Below are 17134 nucleotides of genomic sequence, written 5' to 3' on the forward strand. Positions count from 1 at the left end.
CTGACTGTAGTGCATTCTAGCTGAATAATATAATGCATATTCACTGACCAAACTCTAAATATATTCTGCATTAAAATTCTATAATTGAACATAATTCGGTCAATGGTGTACAGTCAACTATTAATTTTACAATCAAGATTGTTAGTCTATAATGAAACATCTTTTGCTTTTCACACATTTTCTGTCTCATGCCATGAGAGCTTTGGATTTTTAAGATGGCGTATAAAGTTGAGGTCAAAATCCTTGTTAACTTGTCAATTTGTATTTAAAATAATGAGATATGATATCATCACTATCATAAAGATTTTTTTCCCCCAGTGCTGTTTGTGAAACTCTTGTAATAAAACTCTTGTGAAAACTCTTGTGTCCAAAATAAGGATCATTTGAAGTTCTCTCACCCCCCCTACAGGACACACGGACTAAATTCAGTGAAGAGAGCTGTATTCTTGTGTTGCAGAAGATTCGAGGAGAAGGTTCTGATGCAGAGATGTTCTGTTTTTGAGCAACAATATAATGATGACATATATATGTAATATAATAATACTTTTATAATTCATTCTGAACTGCACATTTAATTATACAGTATGTTAGAGATTTCCTAGTTTTATTTTAAAATATTGATTAGATCGTTTGCTTTAATGTGAACATGTTGATCAGAAACCAAAACTAGAAATGCAAACATGACTCAGAGATGATGCCACAGATCAGTGGAACACAATTACACAACGTCCTGTTAAAGCAGGAGTATGTAGTTTCTGCTCTACTGGTGTCAGCAGAACTTGTCGCTTCCACCAACTCAAACATCACAGACACAGCTCCCACGGCTCTGCTACAGTGAAAGCATGTCTCAACAGGTAAAAGTAGACTCAAATATTCAGTCAAATTCCTCCATCTTGTAAATGCATTGCCAGTTTACCTCGTTGTATGTCCCTCTGTATTTTGGCAAGTCTTCGTATTTTGTCTTGCACTTCTGTAACGAAAACTCTGAAGTTGTTTTTCCACACCAGCTAAACACCCTCTGGCTCAGGTACTGCAGGAGCCATGCCCCCAGACTCTTGCTATTGGCTGCGCTGAGATATGCAAATACATAAGTTGACAGGCAGGTAGGACATCCAATCATTGCACTCGAATGGAATGCAATGATTGGATGAACATTTTGTGGCTCTGAGACTTCAATTTTTTTTGTCAGTCAGTAGACCTTAAGTAGCTCCGCCCCTTTTTAGTGCTGATACAAGTGCATGGTCTTAAGCGCATGGAACAGGTGCATTTAGGGCATGTCTGAATCCACATTTGCTAGTTTAACGACCAAAAAAAAAAAAAAAAAAAAAAATGTTGCCACATGGTTGAAATTGGTTGTTCTCATTATCCACTTTTGAAAAAAAAAGTTCAGTGGGGGTGACTTAATGGACCAATCAGAGTCTCATCTCCCATTCCCCATCACTCATTGACTTTGGACCAGGTTTTAGTTGGTCAATGCCGCAATCGTTTTTAGTTGCCTCAAAATAGCAATGCACCAACAATGCTCCTGAACACACCACATTTTCAGGCCAGCCTGCCCATGGACGAACAGATGGCCGCAAGTGCATTTGCTATTTAAACAACATGGCGCTGGAAGTGAAAATGATAACTGCATCGGGCTGAAACTAGCAAAAAACACTTGCGTCACATTACACTGGGTGTATAGACGCTTTCGCACCGGAGGAACCTTTTCATAGCTCCAAACTATTAAATTGTGTTCCAAAGATGAACAAAGCTTTTACAGGTTTGGAACGACATGGGGGTAAGTGATTAATGACAAAATTTTCATTTTGGGGTGGAGTACCCCTTTAATAAGTTTATCTGTGTAAATGTATGGATAGGATAATCAGTACAATAAACATGCATGAAGTTCTGGTGATAGAGACTATCACTATGCAAGGAACTATCTATGAATCTATGTGAGGCACTACTATCATCTATGGCCCTGTGGCACGGTGGCTGCAGCCCAATAAAGCTGCCGGCTTCCCCTGGGCTGCTAGTTCAAGTCTCCGGTTGCTGGTTGTGTTCACACTATTTATTCAGTGTGACACATCTCCAATTAAAGTGTGCTGAGAGCTGCATCCCCCCTCTCTCCTCCCCACAAACCCTCTATCATACAGAGAGAAAGACAAAGAAGAGAGAAAGAGGGAGAATATTCTGCCTTCCAGCGATGATTGCAGTCATTTCCCACTGTGGCAGCTCACAGTCTTGCCCTGAGAGGTGCTCTGAATTATAATTGTGAGATGAACGGAAGCAGTGTTTTTCTTTGACAGCACAGAAAAATACCATGACCTTATAAAATGGACACTTTAATCGATCAAGTTTATTTTGGTTGCTGACTTATTTCGGTCTAATCACAATGCAGACTTCATTAAATATACTATATACCCTCCACCTGGCCTTTTCATCCTGGTTTATAAAAGAGCCAATCTGCCTCAATACACTTTTTAAAGAACCACTACGAGGCATTGTTGAAGCACGCTTTGAGCACTACGCTGAGACCTGATCTATAATAGAAAGAGCCTTTAGAATGCTGAAGAACCATTGGTGGACAATATCTCTGCATTCTTTGATGGTTTACCAGGTATGTGCCATTGACGAGCAGCAGTAATGTTAGTACCAGACTTTTTTAAAAAGATATATTCAACTGCCTAAAAACAAATCAGGGTTCAAAGCCTGTCTAAATGTTAACCATGGTCCATGTATGTACAAAATAAATGGTATAAACTATAAAATTGCATCTTGGTAAAATATCAGTCAACATTTGAACGGCTTTATATATATTACATTTGTATCATAAGGTACATTACATTATTTGAGTAAAGGCTGTAATACTCTACAGGACTTTTGCCTCAACTTTCCACCGATTTACAGTCTGGAGATGTTGATGCTAGTCACCTAAAGACAGAGCCAGTCTACAGATTTCAGTTGATTCATTAAAAAAAAAATCACAGTGTATGATCCTCAGTCGTTTAGTGTATGATGGCCAGTTTTCCATTGTCACTATCTACAAAGACGGTAAGTGTATGATACCCAGTGTTTTAAAATCTGTTCAGATTTTAAAAAGTCATGTAGTGAATTCCAGCCAGCACTTGAAGGAGCCTTCAAAATAGGACAGCTTTCGGTAGCGATGGTCGAAGTGAAGCGTTCTGAACCAGCGAAGCTTTTAACACAATTGGATCAGAAAAAGGTTCATTACTCAAAGCTTAAGTTTATTCTGTGGCCATCTAATGGTCATAAAAATTAATAACACCTTCTAAAGTGCTGTATTCCCTTTCTGCTGCAGGTTTCACATCTGGTTCTACAAATGATTCTTTGTTTAATTTTATTTTATATAAATAATGGTCATTGCCAAAGTCATTTGTTTCGGTGTACTGCCATTAAGAATAGTCAAATAAATCAAACATAAATTCATAAATTAAATGTGATCTATTTTAACTCTTCCTCAGTGCTAAGACTGTTATTTAATAGGCAAAGTTAATTTGAGCTTAATGTATAAATTACAATTTAAAAAAAATAAGCAATGCTAGCGCATTAATGTCATATAATGTAAAGCAAACAGAGCTGAGGTTCGCTTCATTTGAACCAGAAGCAGTCACATGGTTTTCAGGCGAACAAACTTTGGTCATCATAGATCATGTGCTTTTGGCAAAACGAATCAAGCTCCGATACAGTGCTTCAATGTTTTTTTGATAAGCTTTGGAGCTTCGGTGTTGAACATATCACTAGCCTTTGGTCTCACCGAAGTGATGCAATCGCCCTTTGAATGCAGTCTTGAATGCTGAATTGGGATGCAGCTTTTAAGTCAAATAAGGGAGTCTGACAAAGGCTAAACTCACCTACCTTGGGCAAAGAAGTGGAAAAAATTTAGCCCATTTGTGTATTTCCAGGTCCTACCAATTTCAGAGAGTTATGCAGATTCCTGAGAATGGCTGGACACTATTGTGGGTTTTGTCCAAGTGATGCACCTTTGACTGAGCTTTAGTATCAAAGTACCTTTTGACTGAACCATTATTTCTCAGCAGACATGTGATGGAGCCGGTCTTGTTGGGACACATGATGCGGTAGAGCAGGGGAGCCCAGTCTTGTTCCTGGAGATCTATCTACCTACCTGATCAGTTGGATCAGTTGTGTTTGATCAGGTTTGGAGCTGAACTTTGCAGGAAGGTAGATCTCCTGGGCCACAGCATCCCCAGACCCCCTACAAGACACCTGCTTCATTGATACCAGGTTTGAAGACAGTCCATGATTGAAATACAACCCACTACAGTACCAGATCGGTTTAATCAAATTTCAGCAAGCCATACATGTCATTTTAAAATGGAACGTCCCACCTTCAAAAACGAAAGAAAATTCAATACAGTCAATAAGCACACGGGACGACACTTCGAGCTACTGTTCAACACGTGGACTCAATCTGAGCTCTATTTGATAAAGCATAAAATACATTTATACATCTTAGCACAGTTTTGAACCTGAAAACCATTTTGCACCTCTCCACTAGCCTTCATTCGCACCGCAGCGTTATTGCTTCTCTAACATTTGCGGGAGAGGAGAAAATGTAAAAACAATAAAACAACGCACAATGAATTGTATTAGAAAAACAAAACACGTTCCACTGCTGTGTGTGTTTCTGTATTTTCAGACGCTGTGAATAAGGCAGCTGTTTCACGTAAGGCATTGCTGCTGTGAAATTGCTTCTCTGTTAAACTCAAAAATGCACGTATGAGTTGACAGGAAATTCTTCAAATGTGTACGCTTTCTCTTTTTTTGTCAAATGAGTATTACAGGCGTTTCACAATGAGATCACCTGTGCTGAGAATCGAGCCAATCGTTGATCGGTTAGTTCAAATGCTTGTGGCCGAATGAAGAGTTCAGTCTACATTAGCGGGGAAGATTCATCTCTTCATGGGTGATGTATAGAGATTTCGAGAGCACAGTAGCCCTTCATCAGATCACACACAGCTCCAAACTGGAAATACTAGGGTGGGAAGTCAAACGCTCGTCATCTATTGCTGGTAGTTGCCATACTGCGCCTGTGAAGGAAGATGCAAAGTCAACGCAAGCCTGTGCTACAACACGGCTAGTAAGACTTAGTAACTAAAGGATAAAAAAAATCATGTCACACTCAAAAACATCAGTTTCCATTACTGTTTCTGTTAAAGATGGAAATATTACAGATTAAAAGTGACATTTAATTATCTCATTTAATGATTCCAAGACAGTCTGAAAAAGAAGCTGATGAAAACATCACAATCATTCAAGCAGGGTTTCTGCAGGTTTTATGAAGGTAGATTTTTGTAAGGCCTTTTAAAGACAAAGTAAAGAAAATGTAAGGAATAAACTGAATGGAATGTCAGTACGGTCTCTAAATGTAAATGTTTCAAAGTTTGAAAATGTAACTTTGTAACTCATTGTAACGTAGCTCATTTTACAAAAAAATAAATCTATAATTCTATTATCTATAATTCTCTTGGGAAGCAAAATGGCAAGATTAAAAAGTCTTGTTTTATGAGGAAATTATCAGAATAAAGTGACAAATATCTCCCAATGCCCTCGATCGATCATCTTAATTTAAAGGGAAGACACATTTTTCATAACTCAGGTGTTTGCTCTTAAGCATTTACTCACTTTTGCTCGATTTCTCAGACAAGAACTCACATGCTCCATCTCAAATAAATGTATATCGGTTTAAGGATGTTTATATATTTGTATTGGAAGACAAAACAAAAATACAGTTTTTATATTTAAAGGCCATATTGACGTTCCATTCAGCTTAATCCTTAAATTTTCTTTACTTGGTCTTAAAAAAATACCAAGTATGCAGGGCATTCAACATTTAATGCTATGACTTTATATTAAAGACTTCTTCTGTGATTTAAGAGCTCTTTAGGCTTTAATTTATGGTTCTGCGCAAAACTGCTCAACAGAGACACATGAAGAAAAAGTTCCAAATTGGTGATCTTTACACCAGCAGTCAACAGAAATGCCATTCTCATATGGTTTCTCACCTGGTCAAAAGCATAGGGGCGCTGCGGCTGTCCTTGTGGGGGTCCGGGCTGCGGTGCTCTGTAGGCTGAATACTGCTGCCCTTGACTCTGGGGGTAGTTTGGGTACTGACTCGGAGCGCCCTGAGACGGACCTGTTGGTAGAAGAGGTATGGGTTTACTAGATTACTAACTAAATTCATACTAGGGTTAAGGCTGAGAGTCTTCTGAGATTCTCTCTGGAAATGATTCTGAGCTTAGATTTTAACAGCAGATGGCGCTCTACTCTAGTTTTTATTCACACACTCAGATGCTCATGAAGAAGAACGCTGATTAATGTATGAAGCCAGATTAATGTAAACAGCCCACTGTGAACACCCTTGTAATTCGCTTCAACCTTTTCGTAATATGAATTATTTCAGTTTCAAGGTGTGTGTGTAAGGATTTGGAAACGAGCAGAGCACGGCTGTTTCTAAAGCATGCAGTGCCATCTGCTAAGCTCAGAATCGACTCGAGAAAGAATCGCGATGCATTCGAGAAAAAAAAAAAAAAAAAAAAAAAAAAATCACAGATTCGGTGCTGAATCAATTCTTGATTCACGATGCATTGAGTTATTTTCTCAGAGAGACAGAATTAATTTTTTTTGCTACACTGAAGCAGAACTTGATCGTAAATGCAGTCATGAACGATTGATTTCCGATGTCTCAGACGTGAATCTGTCAGTATGATTCATACCATAGGCCTGCTGCTGTCCGGGGTATCCCTGCTGCCCCGTGTACTGCTGCTGCGGTGGGTAACCCTGCTGCTGCGGCGGAGCCTGCTGATACGCCTCTTGCTGCTGACCGTACTGTGCGTTTCCTACAGAAGAGGAACAAGCAATTCATGAAACATCAGCAAAGCTACCTGCTACGTGAAATGAGCCGTGCGTTTGCAGGAATTCCAGCTGAAAGTGTTTGCATCATGCACAACTAGGTCTGGACGATAACTGATATCATATTGAGAAAAATGTATTCCCCTATTATGGATTTTTTTTGTTTGGTTCATGAAAAAATAGTTCTGGGTTTTAACTGTTATAGTATTGAGAATATTGTATTCCAAGTTACTGTATCGCAAAAAAAAGAAAAAAAAAAAAGTCTACTCTGAATCATTGAAACGAGTTGTTCTAAAACCGAATCCCAAGCTGTTTCATGTTGACTTCATTGAGTTGCGCATTGTGGAGTGTTTATCACCACGACGCACACAAACTGGACCGAGCTCAGAACAGCTTTAGATGGGAACCAAAGCTGATTTCACGAGAGTTACTGCACAGCGCTACGAGATCCGGTGAGAATCGTTCAAATTCTGCAAAGAAATCTGTTATAAACAAATGAGACCGCACTGGCGCAGAAAACCAGGAGCTGTAACGTTTACTGTAAGCATGGAAGAGTCATTCATTTCAGGGTTTGTACAGACTTTTGAGAGAGAAATTCAAGCAATTTTCAATGATAATTTTCTAATGATCGAATTTGGATGTTATTTTCAATGGGATGACCAAAATATACTGCGGAGAACAAACACTTTTGTAAAATTAAAAAATACATCAAATCACCATTATAACCTGTAGATGGCAGCAGAGTAGCACTTATTGGTTATTAGTCATCAACTTATACTTTTCCCTTTATATTTTGAAATGATAAAATAACTATAAAAATCACTATTATTAAATATCAAATCATCAAGAAATCAGATTTTCGCTCTTTTTTTGTGTATGAAGTAAAAAACATCTCAAAGTGCTTTGAAAAACACTTTTCTTCAATTTGCGCCTAAACCACACAATCACCTGTTGGTCAGTTTCATATAAGACTGTAAGAGAATAATGGTACATTTTATTAGAGTACAATATGTATCTTTTCTACATAAAAATTCGATTTTGCACAAGTTACTGTTGTTAATAAAATACATAAACTTAACTCAAGCTTAGTGCTTAGTTACTGTCAAATGTGTATAAACATAAAATAAACAAGAAGTGTACGTTTAATATTATTAGTAACTGCACTTATTAATGCAAAACAATAGCAATTTTATCATATCATATATATTTAACCTTGCATGCATGTCAACCTGCTGTTGGGGATTCCCAAAACCAAAATATGAACCTTTCATACACCATAATAGGGGCACTTTAATGTTGCCATAAAATTAATGTTAATGATGATAAGCTCTGGACATTTTAACTCAGTATGGATTAATCTAACAGCTGACCACAGAGCACAAATAGAGGCTGCATAACATACCACCGAAACAAAAATTCAGTTTTTCAACTTGAAAACATGGCAGAAATATATTACTATTGTATACTAAAATGCATTTCTTAAAAATAATAATAATAATAATAATAATAATAATTATATTATTAATTGTATTTATTGTTTTATAATAATAATAATAATAATAATAGTTTAGGACTATCATAGAACCAAAAATAAAAATTGTAAAAATGTTAAAAATAAAACAGATTTTAAGGGGCCCTAAATTAAAAGGCAGCTCCTCTGTAGAGTTTAATTGTGAACAAACTTGAAGGTTAGACCGGAGTGGCCTTTTCGGCAGAGGGTGCAGATCATATTTTCCCAAAATGGACATAGCATTACCCACCGACCACAGGAATGATTTGGTTATGATTATTTGTGCTATACTGAAGCAGTACAGATTAGGGCTGGGATGATAAATCAGCTCGTGGATCAATTCTGCAATTTTCCAACTGCATCATGATTCTCTCTTGAAGCGATTCTGAGTTTCAATCCACGAATCAATGTATCGTCCCACCGCTAGTACAAATCATCTTACCCTCTGGCGCCCCCTGTGCTCCATGACTGTATTGCTCCGTGTAGTATTCCTCTTGACCGGGATATTGCTGAGGAGGTCCTGAAAACACACCAAACAGACATTAAAACAACCACAGACTCAGCGATTCAATGTTTTATCAAGATATTTCAGCGTACCTTGATGTGGTGGCCTGTAGGGAGGCATTGGCCTCTGTCCCAACACGTGATTGCCTTGACCCATCATGCCCATGGGGTTCTGCTGCCCCTGGAAGTGCTGCCCACTGCCGCCAGAAGGGGGCATGCTGTACTGTTGGGAAGGAGCCTGCTGGTGCATCATAGGCCCTAGAAAACACAAGCACCCAAAGAAAAACCAGCTGTGAGATTATGTGGTTGATATTATTGTTAAAACATGGTTTTGAGATGGGTACCCTGATTGGGCTGCATGGTCATGTTGGGCCGAGGGCCGTAGTTGCCCATGGGCTGCCCCTGGCTCATGTTCATCTGCCCCTGTGACTGTATTCCCTGCGAGGAGGGCACTGTGTGGTTATACGCCCCTATGGTGCCATGGCTGCTGGGTGTCATGTTCATGGAGCCGCTGGGAATGCTGGGAGTCTGGTTGGGCCCGGGGCCCTGCATGGACATGTGGGTTGGACCTGCAGAAGCAGACGGTTAGAGATTAAAGGAACACTCCACTATGTTTGAAAATAGGCTCATTTTCCAACTCCCCTAGAGTTAAACAGTTGAGTTTTACCATTTCTGAATCCATTCAGCCGATCTCCGGGTCTGGCGGTAGCACTTTCAGCTTAGCTTAGCACAGATCACTGAATCAGATTAGACTGCTAGCATCTCGCTCAAAAATGACCAAAGAGTTTCGATATTTTCCCTATTTAAAACTTTACTTCTGTAGTTACACCGTGTACTAAAACTGACGGAAAATGACAAGTTAAAACAACAATAGCAATCAGTACGTCCATTATTGAGAGAAAAGTGATTATTTTTTCATTTTATGGAGTCATTTTGTTCTTCTGGTTCAAAAAGCAAAGTTGAACCAACGTCACGAAAAGTGAGGTATGTGTGTTAATTTGGAGTGATGATTGGCTGCCGTGGGTGTAGAGTACACATCTACGTCATCAGTTTTCTGAGCTTTTCTCAGTATTATTCATAAGAACGAACTCTTATGATCCAATCACTGCGCTGAATTATGCATAAGGTTATCTTACAGCAGAGAATTAAAACCCCATCATGAAAGAGTTTCTGCGCCGTGAGTTCACCTCTGTAAAACCATGACTGTAACAATATTTAATATATAACAGCACGTAGAGTGCACATAAGAGAGAGCGGGTTTGTTCTCTGAGTTCTGTGATGAGTTGAGTGAAAAGTTATATTTTCGTTATTTTTTTGGTTCGGGACAAGCGGTTCGGTTTGGATGTGATCTACAGATTAATTGCAGAATTTAACCATAACAAAGAGAAAGTTCAAAGAGGAGTAAACAAAAAAGTAACTATCCCTTTATTATCTCTATTTAAAACATTTTAATATTAATCTTTCTATATAACCAGTGTGTTGTAGTTATCTCTATTTAATATTTTTTGTTATTAATCTTTCTATATAACCAGTGTGTTGTAGGTCTGGGATTTATTGGTTGTTCTCTCCCCTCTTCCACAAACCCCTTCACATTTAATGTGAAAATACAACTAAAACAATCCTATAATCACATGAAGCCCATCACTAAAAGCAAACGATGAGAAGATGTAAATACATTAGATGCTTCACAAAAACATTTGATTTAAGATGGTTATTTATATCATTTTGCTTTAGCATGCCAGTAAAAAAAAATGAACTTTGTAGGAGTGGAAATCCTTAGGCAGCTCACGATCTGATCTGATTCTAGGAATCACAACCCTATTCCAAAACAAATCCTGATCTACATTTTTTCTTAATAATTAATGAGTTAATATCACATTTGTGCATTTTTATGAAGCTACTTACATAAATACTTCTTAAAATAATTACAAATTAATAAAATCGAAACACTTGTAGGTTAAGAATTCTAACCAACTAAATATAGCTTCAAAACACAAGCCAAAAATGACAGAAAATATACGACAGACGCAGTTTAGACAGCATAAAGGCCGTTTCACACTGGATCCAATGCGAAAAAGTGAGGCGAATCGCTGACGAACTGCAGCGATGCATTTTTACTCAGATATGCATCTCGTATATGGATTTAACATCGTCTGCTGCCTAATATACAGCATTAAATTAAGATAAAAATTAAGACAAAATTTTTGCGTCCAGTGTGAAAAGGCCTTTAGTCAAAAACAGAACTGTGGCACTTTGAACTGAGGTTTGAAACAAACTACCTGCAAACTGTGAGCTAGTCTACTTTTGTTTTAAACCAAATGCTGATTTGATTTTGTTAGGTTTAAGTAAAGTGAAGAATAAAAACTACTCATGGTATTATTCTTGAAAACATCCACACTTTACAACTAGGCCTGTCACGATAACAACTTTTTGTTGTGCGACATATTGCCCCAGAAATAATTGCGATGAGTGATATTATTGTCATTTTTAAAACCATTTTATGCCACCGAATATATAATCCTAATAAAACAGCATAATAATGCAAGAAGGCCTAGACACTTTCAAATGACAACAAACTTTTAATTCTTAAGAACATTTAGATCATGGAAATTAAGTATCAAAATATTAGATACTTAAAAAAAAGAAACTTGAATAAATAGTGAATAAACATTCTCTAACAAAAAGGGCAAAGTAACAAGTACAAAAAAAGAAAAATGCACAAAGAACTTGTATGGAGATTTTTCCCTGACCTTCTTTTCCCTGTAAATTAAGGGTGCACACTATTACTGAAAAACACAATCATTACTCAGCAGTCAGATGTCCGTATGCACAAAGGCACAGATCCCTAAACAAGGCCATATCTGCAGGTGACACTTTTTTTGTTAGAAGCTTTTTTTATATTTGAACAAGCACCTCTACACCACGTTATGTTTGAGAAGCTGCAAAAGACACAGGCGCAAATGGAACACAAAAAAACACGGTGACAGTCATTTTTATGTAAATATAATGGGCAATATATTGCATCACCAAAAATTATTGAAGTCATGTACATATATTGTGCGATAAGTCGATATATTGATTACTGCGACAGGCCTATTTACAACATGTCTGAATTTGTGCACAGTACTGTAGTTTGCATGTAGTTTTTCCCAAGCAGTTTGGAGAAGCTGCCAGGGTTTTCCTCAGTTGCTGGAGTTTGACGGTGAGTGCACTGGTCTGAATGTACCTGGCATCTGTCCGTTCATCTGGCTCTGCATGTGTGCCGCGGGCGGCCCGTCTGACGGCATACTGTGACCGTGGGGCAGCTGTGGAGTCGCTCCGCTCTGATTCAGGGGCATGTTCTGAGAGGGCGGCTACAGAGAAACAGAGACACTCACTCAACCATTGATTTATCAGGTTTATTTATAAGTGGCAATATAATAACAATTCCTGTAAGCTAAAATGATTTTGATTTTTTACGCTTATTCAATTTCATACTTACAGGCTATTTAATGACGATTTCCTTTGTCTCAACCTACTTCCTTTTTTCAAGAGCAATCTAATCTTAAATTCAGTTCAAACCCAAGCTTTATGACATTATACAGATCATATGAATTATGCACATTAAATATAAATATATTCTGGTTTCTTATTTTATTATACCATAGGAGAAGCCAATGATGTATCAGACGGGAGTCTGGGAATAAATACTCACGGCGGGAAGCAGAGACTGCATGTTCTGATTGGAGTCTGCTATTGTGGCCAGATACACTAGATTTCTGTGTAGCATCTGCTGATAGCTGCCAGAGAGCAATGAGAAAAGAGCTTTGATCACGGAGTGAATTAGGAAAAGAATAACGCAGCATCCTACATCATTTGAGAACGTGAAATGTGTGATACAAGCACTACGGTGTGTCTTAAAGGTACAGTTCATCATAGTCTTCATTTACGCTCTCTCGTGTTATGAGTTTCTTTCATCTGCTGGACACCGAAGATATTTTGAAGAATGCTGGTAGCCACACACTTCCATAGTATTTTTTGTTTCAAGTAAATGGAGACCGACAACTGTTTGCTTACCCACATTCTTCAAAGTATCTTTGTGTTTAGCAGAAGAAAGAACCTGATACAGGTACAGGATGACTTGAGAGTAACTACATTAGGACAGAATTTTTATTTTTTTTGGGTGAACTCATTTTTGGCTGTTAATGCAAACTGCATAAATGTTTTTTTTTTTGCACTGAAATTCCAATATTTCACCCTCATTTCTTATTTTTGTACTGGGTAAAACAGTTCCACTCAGCACCTTAAGGACAAAAAAAATAAAACCACAATATTTGATCACAGTGCCATTTTAGCATAAATCATGCACTCTTTGTTAACATGCTTTCACTTCCTTAGCAAGGCTTCAAAACTTTATTTTCCACCTGGTGTCACCATTTTCTCAGGTTTGACCTATACAGGTGCTGGTCATAATTAGAATATCATCAAAAAATTGATTTCACTAATTCCATTCAAAAATCCTTTCTTTGTATTGGTCTTAAGTTATATTCTAATTTTCTGAGATACTGAATTTGGGATTTTCCTTAGTTGTCAGTTATAATTAGGGCTGCACGATTAATCAAATTTCTAATCGCGATTACAATTACGGATGCCCCAATTATGTAATCGTTCGAATCGGCAATTAATCGTTTAAAGTCCACTTATGTTATTCTGCATGCTTAAGATGCGTTTTTCTTTTCTACATGTTATCTTAAGGGTTTTCCCCATTATTTTAATTTAAGTTTTAGTATAACATTTGAGGCTTAATACTAAAGAAAAGCACTAAAAGTGTTTTTAGCTTTTTTATTTTCATATAAAAATGCGGCATGCAGTTGCATCAAACAATGGTATAAACTTCATTCAATGTAAATTGTGATAATCGTAATTAATAATCGCAATTACAATTTCAAGGGAATAATCGACAATTATGATTTATGTCATAATCGTGCAGCCCCAGTTATAATCATCAAATTTAAAGGAAATAAACATTTGAAATATATCAGTCTGTGTGTAATGAATGACTATAATAATGAAGTTTCACTTTTTGAATGGAATTAATAAAATAAATCAACTTTTTGATGATATTCTAATTATATGACCTGTAGAGCAAATATTCACCCTTTTCTGTTTTCTGATTTTGCTGAGAAAAAACAAAAATGGAAATACAAGAATATGGAAATTGGTGTTTTGTAATAGTAAGGATTTTATTTTTTATTTATTTAATATGACACTGCACAAAAAATGACTTTTGTGTTCAGTGGGATTATGTAAACAAATCGGCATTTAAAGTGTTCAAATTCTGAAAATGATTTTTTTTTTTTTTTTTTGTAGTCATGATCAGGACTGATGCTGGTAAAGAAATCTGTCAGTGAATGTGAAAAAAGAATATTGATGTATAATATGTCTTTCATATTTTTGACCGACATTTTTGTCCTTTAAGGACCTCTGTGTAACGTTTTTACAGTGACACAGGTTTTTTTTTAAATCTGTAAATACATGAAAAACATCAAAGACTTACTGTGAACATTCAGCTGTTTTCCCTTTACTCTGGAAATCCATGATGCACTGAATCAACTGATTGTTTTCATCCAGCAACTGCAAGTGAAACGTCACAAAGTTAATTAAACAATAAAATAGAAAAAGAACAAAACAATACAGGAAAAATTAGTTAAAGCCTAATCGTATGTTGTCAATACACCAATCATCGCGATTTTGGGACTGATTCATGAAACAAGTATAAACACAAAATGTGCGAATTCACGAAAACAACATAGTTTTTGGTCATCAAGAGCCAGCAAATCAGTGCTATATGCCGCTGGATGACACATAAATTAACCTGTTACCTTAAAATACTAGCATCATATACTAGATTGGCATAATCACTAATCAGCCGCTCATTATTAAAGTAAAACCTAAACATTAATTCAAGCAGCAGGGAACGCTTCTCAACAGACATGAGTAATAGAAAACCGAAGAATAAATCCAATCAGACCCGAATCACAAAACTGAATCACTCGACTGATCAAATCATACATGAGGAATTAAAAACGGATAAACACATCTACAAAAAAATAAAATAAAATAAAAAGTTTGACTAATCAAATCTGACAGGAATAATGAAAGCCAGCGAATAAAAGTATGCTGATCAAATCAGACCCGCGTAATCGATGTAACGAGAAGTCGGCGATTAGCATACGCGCTTGTAACAAAACACACGATTAATAATAAAATCAGGTGAACGGTAACTATACTAGTAATTAGAAATCGCTGGCACAATTCGTTCTGTTTGACCGTGTACACTGCGACGCTTTTAAACAAGCCTCTATTGTGATTCATCAGAGAGCCGAGCGTGTAGCGTTAGCGGCTAACAAAGACAGAGCAAAGCTGAGGCGATCTCAACCGTTTTAAACGCTAAACAACGACTCGAGATCACAAGCGCGACCTGCTCGTGTTTTATTCTGTAGGAGCTGTTGAATACTTCGACGAACATATCTCTAAAATGTCTTGTTTATGGTGTTATGAGAGTGTTGGCGGGAGAGACGTTACAGCTAACTAGCCGAACCTACTAGCGTTAACGCAAACGCAATTACCCTCGGTTTCGCTCGGCTTGAAAAATGATTCAATTAAATTACCTTTTGTATCCCGGCAGGCGTTATATCGCCTTTAGCACGCTGCCGGAGCGGTGCGAAAGCCACAGACATGTTCGTTTATCGTGAGTTGAGATATCACCGCTGCAGTCAACACACAAACACACACTGAGAGAGAACACACGCGCCGAGCCGAGAAATCAGACGGATCCATTGCGCGCGGAACAGAGGGGGGCGCGCGTCTTCTCCTCGCGCTCAAAAGAGAAAACCAGACAAGACTGAATCAAGAATCAAGACGCTTAAAACGTAACTACATCATTACATCATCCATCACTTGGTATTTAAAGCATGATGTCCCGATAAGAATTAAATAGACACGCTAGAATACCACCGACACCCCCTCTTTTTAATAATAATGGTTTGTTCCTGAGGGTCATAGAGGGGGAATTCCGAATGCCATTAGCGCAGCCTGGTTAAATTCAAGTTAAAAAGCAATGCGCGAAACAGCACGGTCAAGTGCAAAGTGCAATGTAACTTTTTCCTGGTTCTTTTTATTATTTATGTGTGCAAAATTATCATTCTAATTCAATTACCCTATGCAACTTCCATTTTAACGCATCAGTATTTACTAGCATTTAATTTCAGTTTAAACTGATGATATTATAAATAGCAAGATTAAAAGCATTTCTATGTACAGTATGCAAGTTTTTTTTTTCTTGTGCAGTAAGACTAGAATTGTTACTTAAATGCAATTCTTTAACACTGTCTTTAGGTCTTGGTTTAATTTTACTAAAACTTATTTTACTTTCAAGAATTAATTTGTCTCCTTTTTTGTTCCTCTCTGACAGCTAAACTGGCAAAATAGCGGGAAGGAAGCGTTACTCATCTCATTAACATTCGCAAAAGTCGCCAGCAGAGGGAGCAAAGAGGAAGGGACAAATCAGTGAAGTTATGTAGCATCATCATCATTCAGATTACAAATGTATCAAAGAAAATAACTGTGTATGCATATCCATATAAATGACGTCACTCTTCTTCTTAAGCCAATACAGAAGCACATGACCAGCTTCTATATAGCTGCCAGAGTTTTATGTCTTTGATATACGACTGGGTGTAGCAGCTCCTCATGCATTGACTCATACATCAGTCGCATTCATGCATAGAAACTAAGAAGCTCAAAAGGTCAAAATACTTCTAAGCTGAGTCCCCACCTTTCTACAGAACACATGGTGTTCCTGACTAACCCACCCACCGTCTTATCATACTCTGTGCAATCTGCCTGTTGTTGTCTCATCCACCCTGCTGGACTCCCTGCACTAAACCCTCTTGATTCAGGAATCCCAGCACTGACTGGGATTTATCTGTCTGTTAGTTCGATCGGTGACGGTTTGGCATTGAATCTGATCATCTGCGTGAACAAATGACACTCTGTGACAGTATAAAAAATCATGTCAGTCTCAAGTCCAGATGAGTAGAAACAGAGCTGCTATTGAAAGTCCCGGTGTTGTTGCTGCTGGAGCTCTTATCTTCACTAGCTGATTGAGGTGAATTATTAACTTGTTGTTTAAAGAGAGAAGAAACACACAGTGGATTTTTATGAGAGTACAAGCACATAGTCTGGTATCGTCTTTCAATTTTC

At 37.5% G+C, this 17134-nt stretch overlaps 1 protein-coding gene across 1 annotated transcript; it reads right to left on the reverse strand.

Moving 5' to 3' along the window:
* Positions 1-4283: 4283 nt before the first annotated feature.
* On the reverse strand, positions 4284-15699 carry ss18 (SS18 subunit of BAF chromatin remodeling complex). The gene is made up of 10 exons (XM_042717714.1): positions 15541-15699; positions 14427-14503; positions 12585-12669; positions 12117-12243; positions 9235-9459; positions 8984-9148; positions 8829-8906; positions 6741-6863; positions 6030-6160; positions 4284-5054 (listed from the first exon to the last, which is right to left on the reverse strand). Exons 1-10 carry the CDS (start codon positions 15607-15609, stop codon positions 5028-5030), a joined length of 1107 nt encoding a protein of 368 aa, XP_042573648.1. The 5' UTR covers positions 15610-15699; the 3' UTR covers positions 4284-5027.
* Between the last annotated feature and the right edge of the window lie 1435 nt (positions 15700-17134).

Source organism: Cyprinus carpio, chromosome B2 (assembly GCF_018340385.1).
Source record: "Cyprinus carpio isolate SPL01 chromosome B2, ASM1834038v1, whole genome shotgun sequence".
NCBI classification, from domain to species: Eukaryota; Metazoa; Chordata; class Actinopteri; order Cypriniformes; family Cyprinidae; genus Cyprinus; species Cyprinus carpio.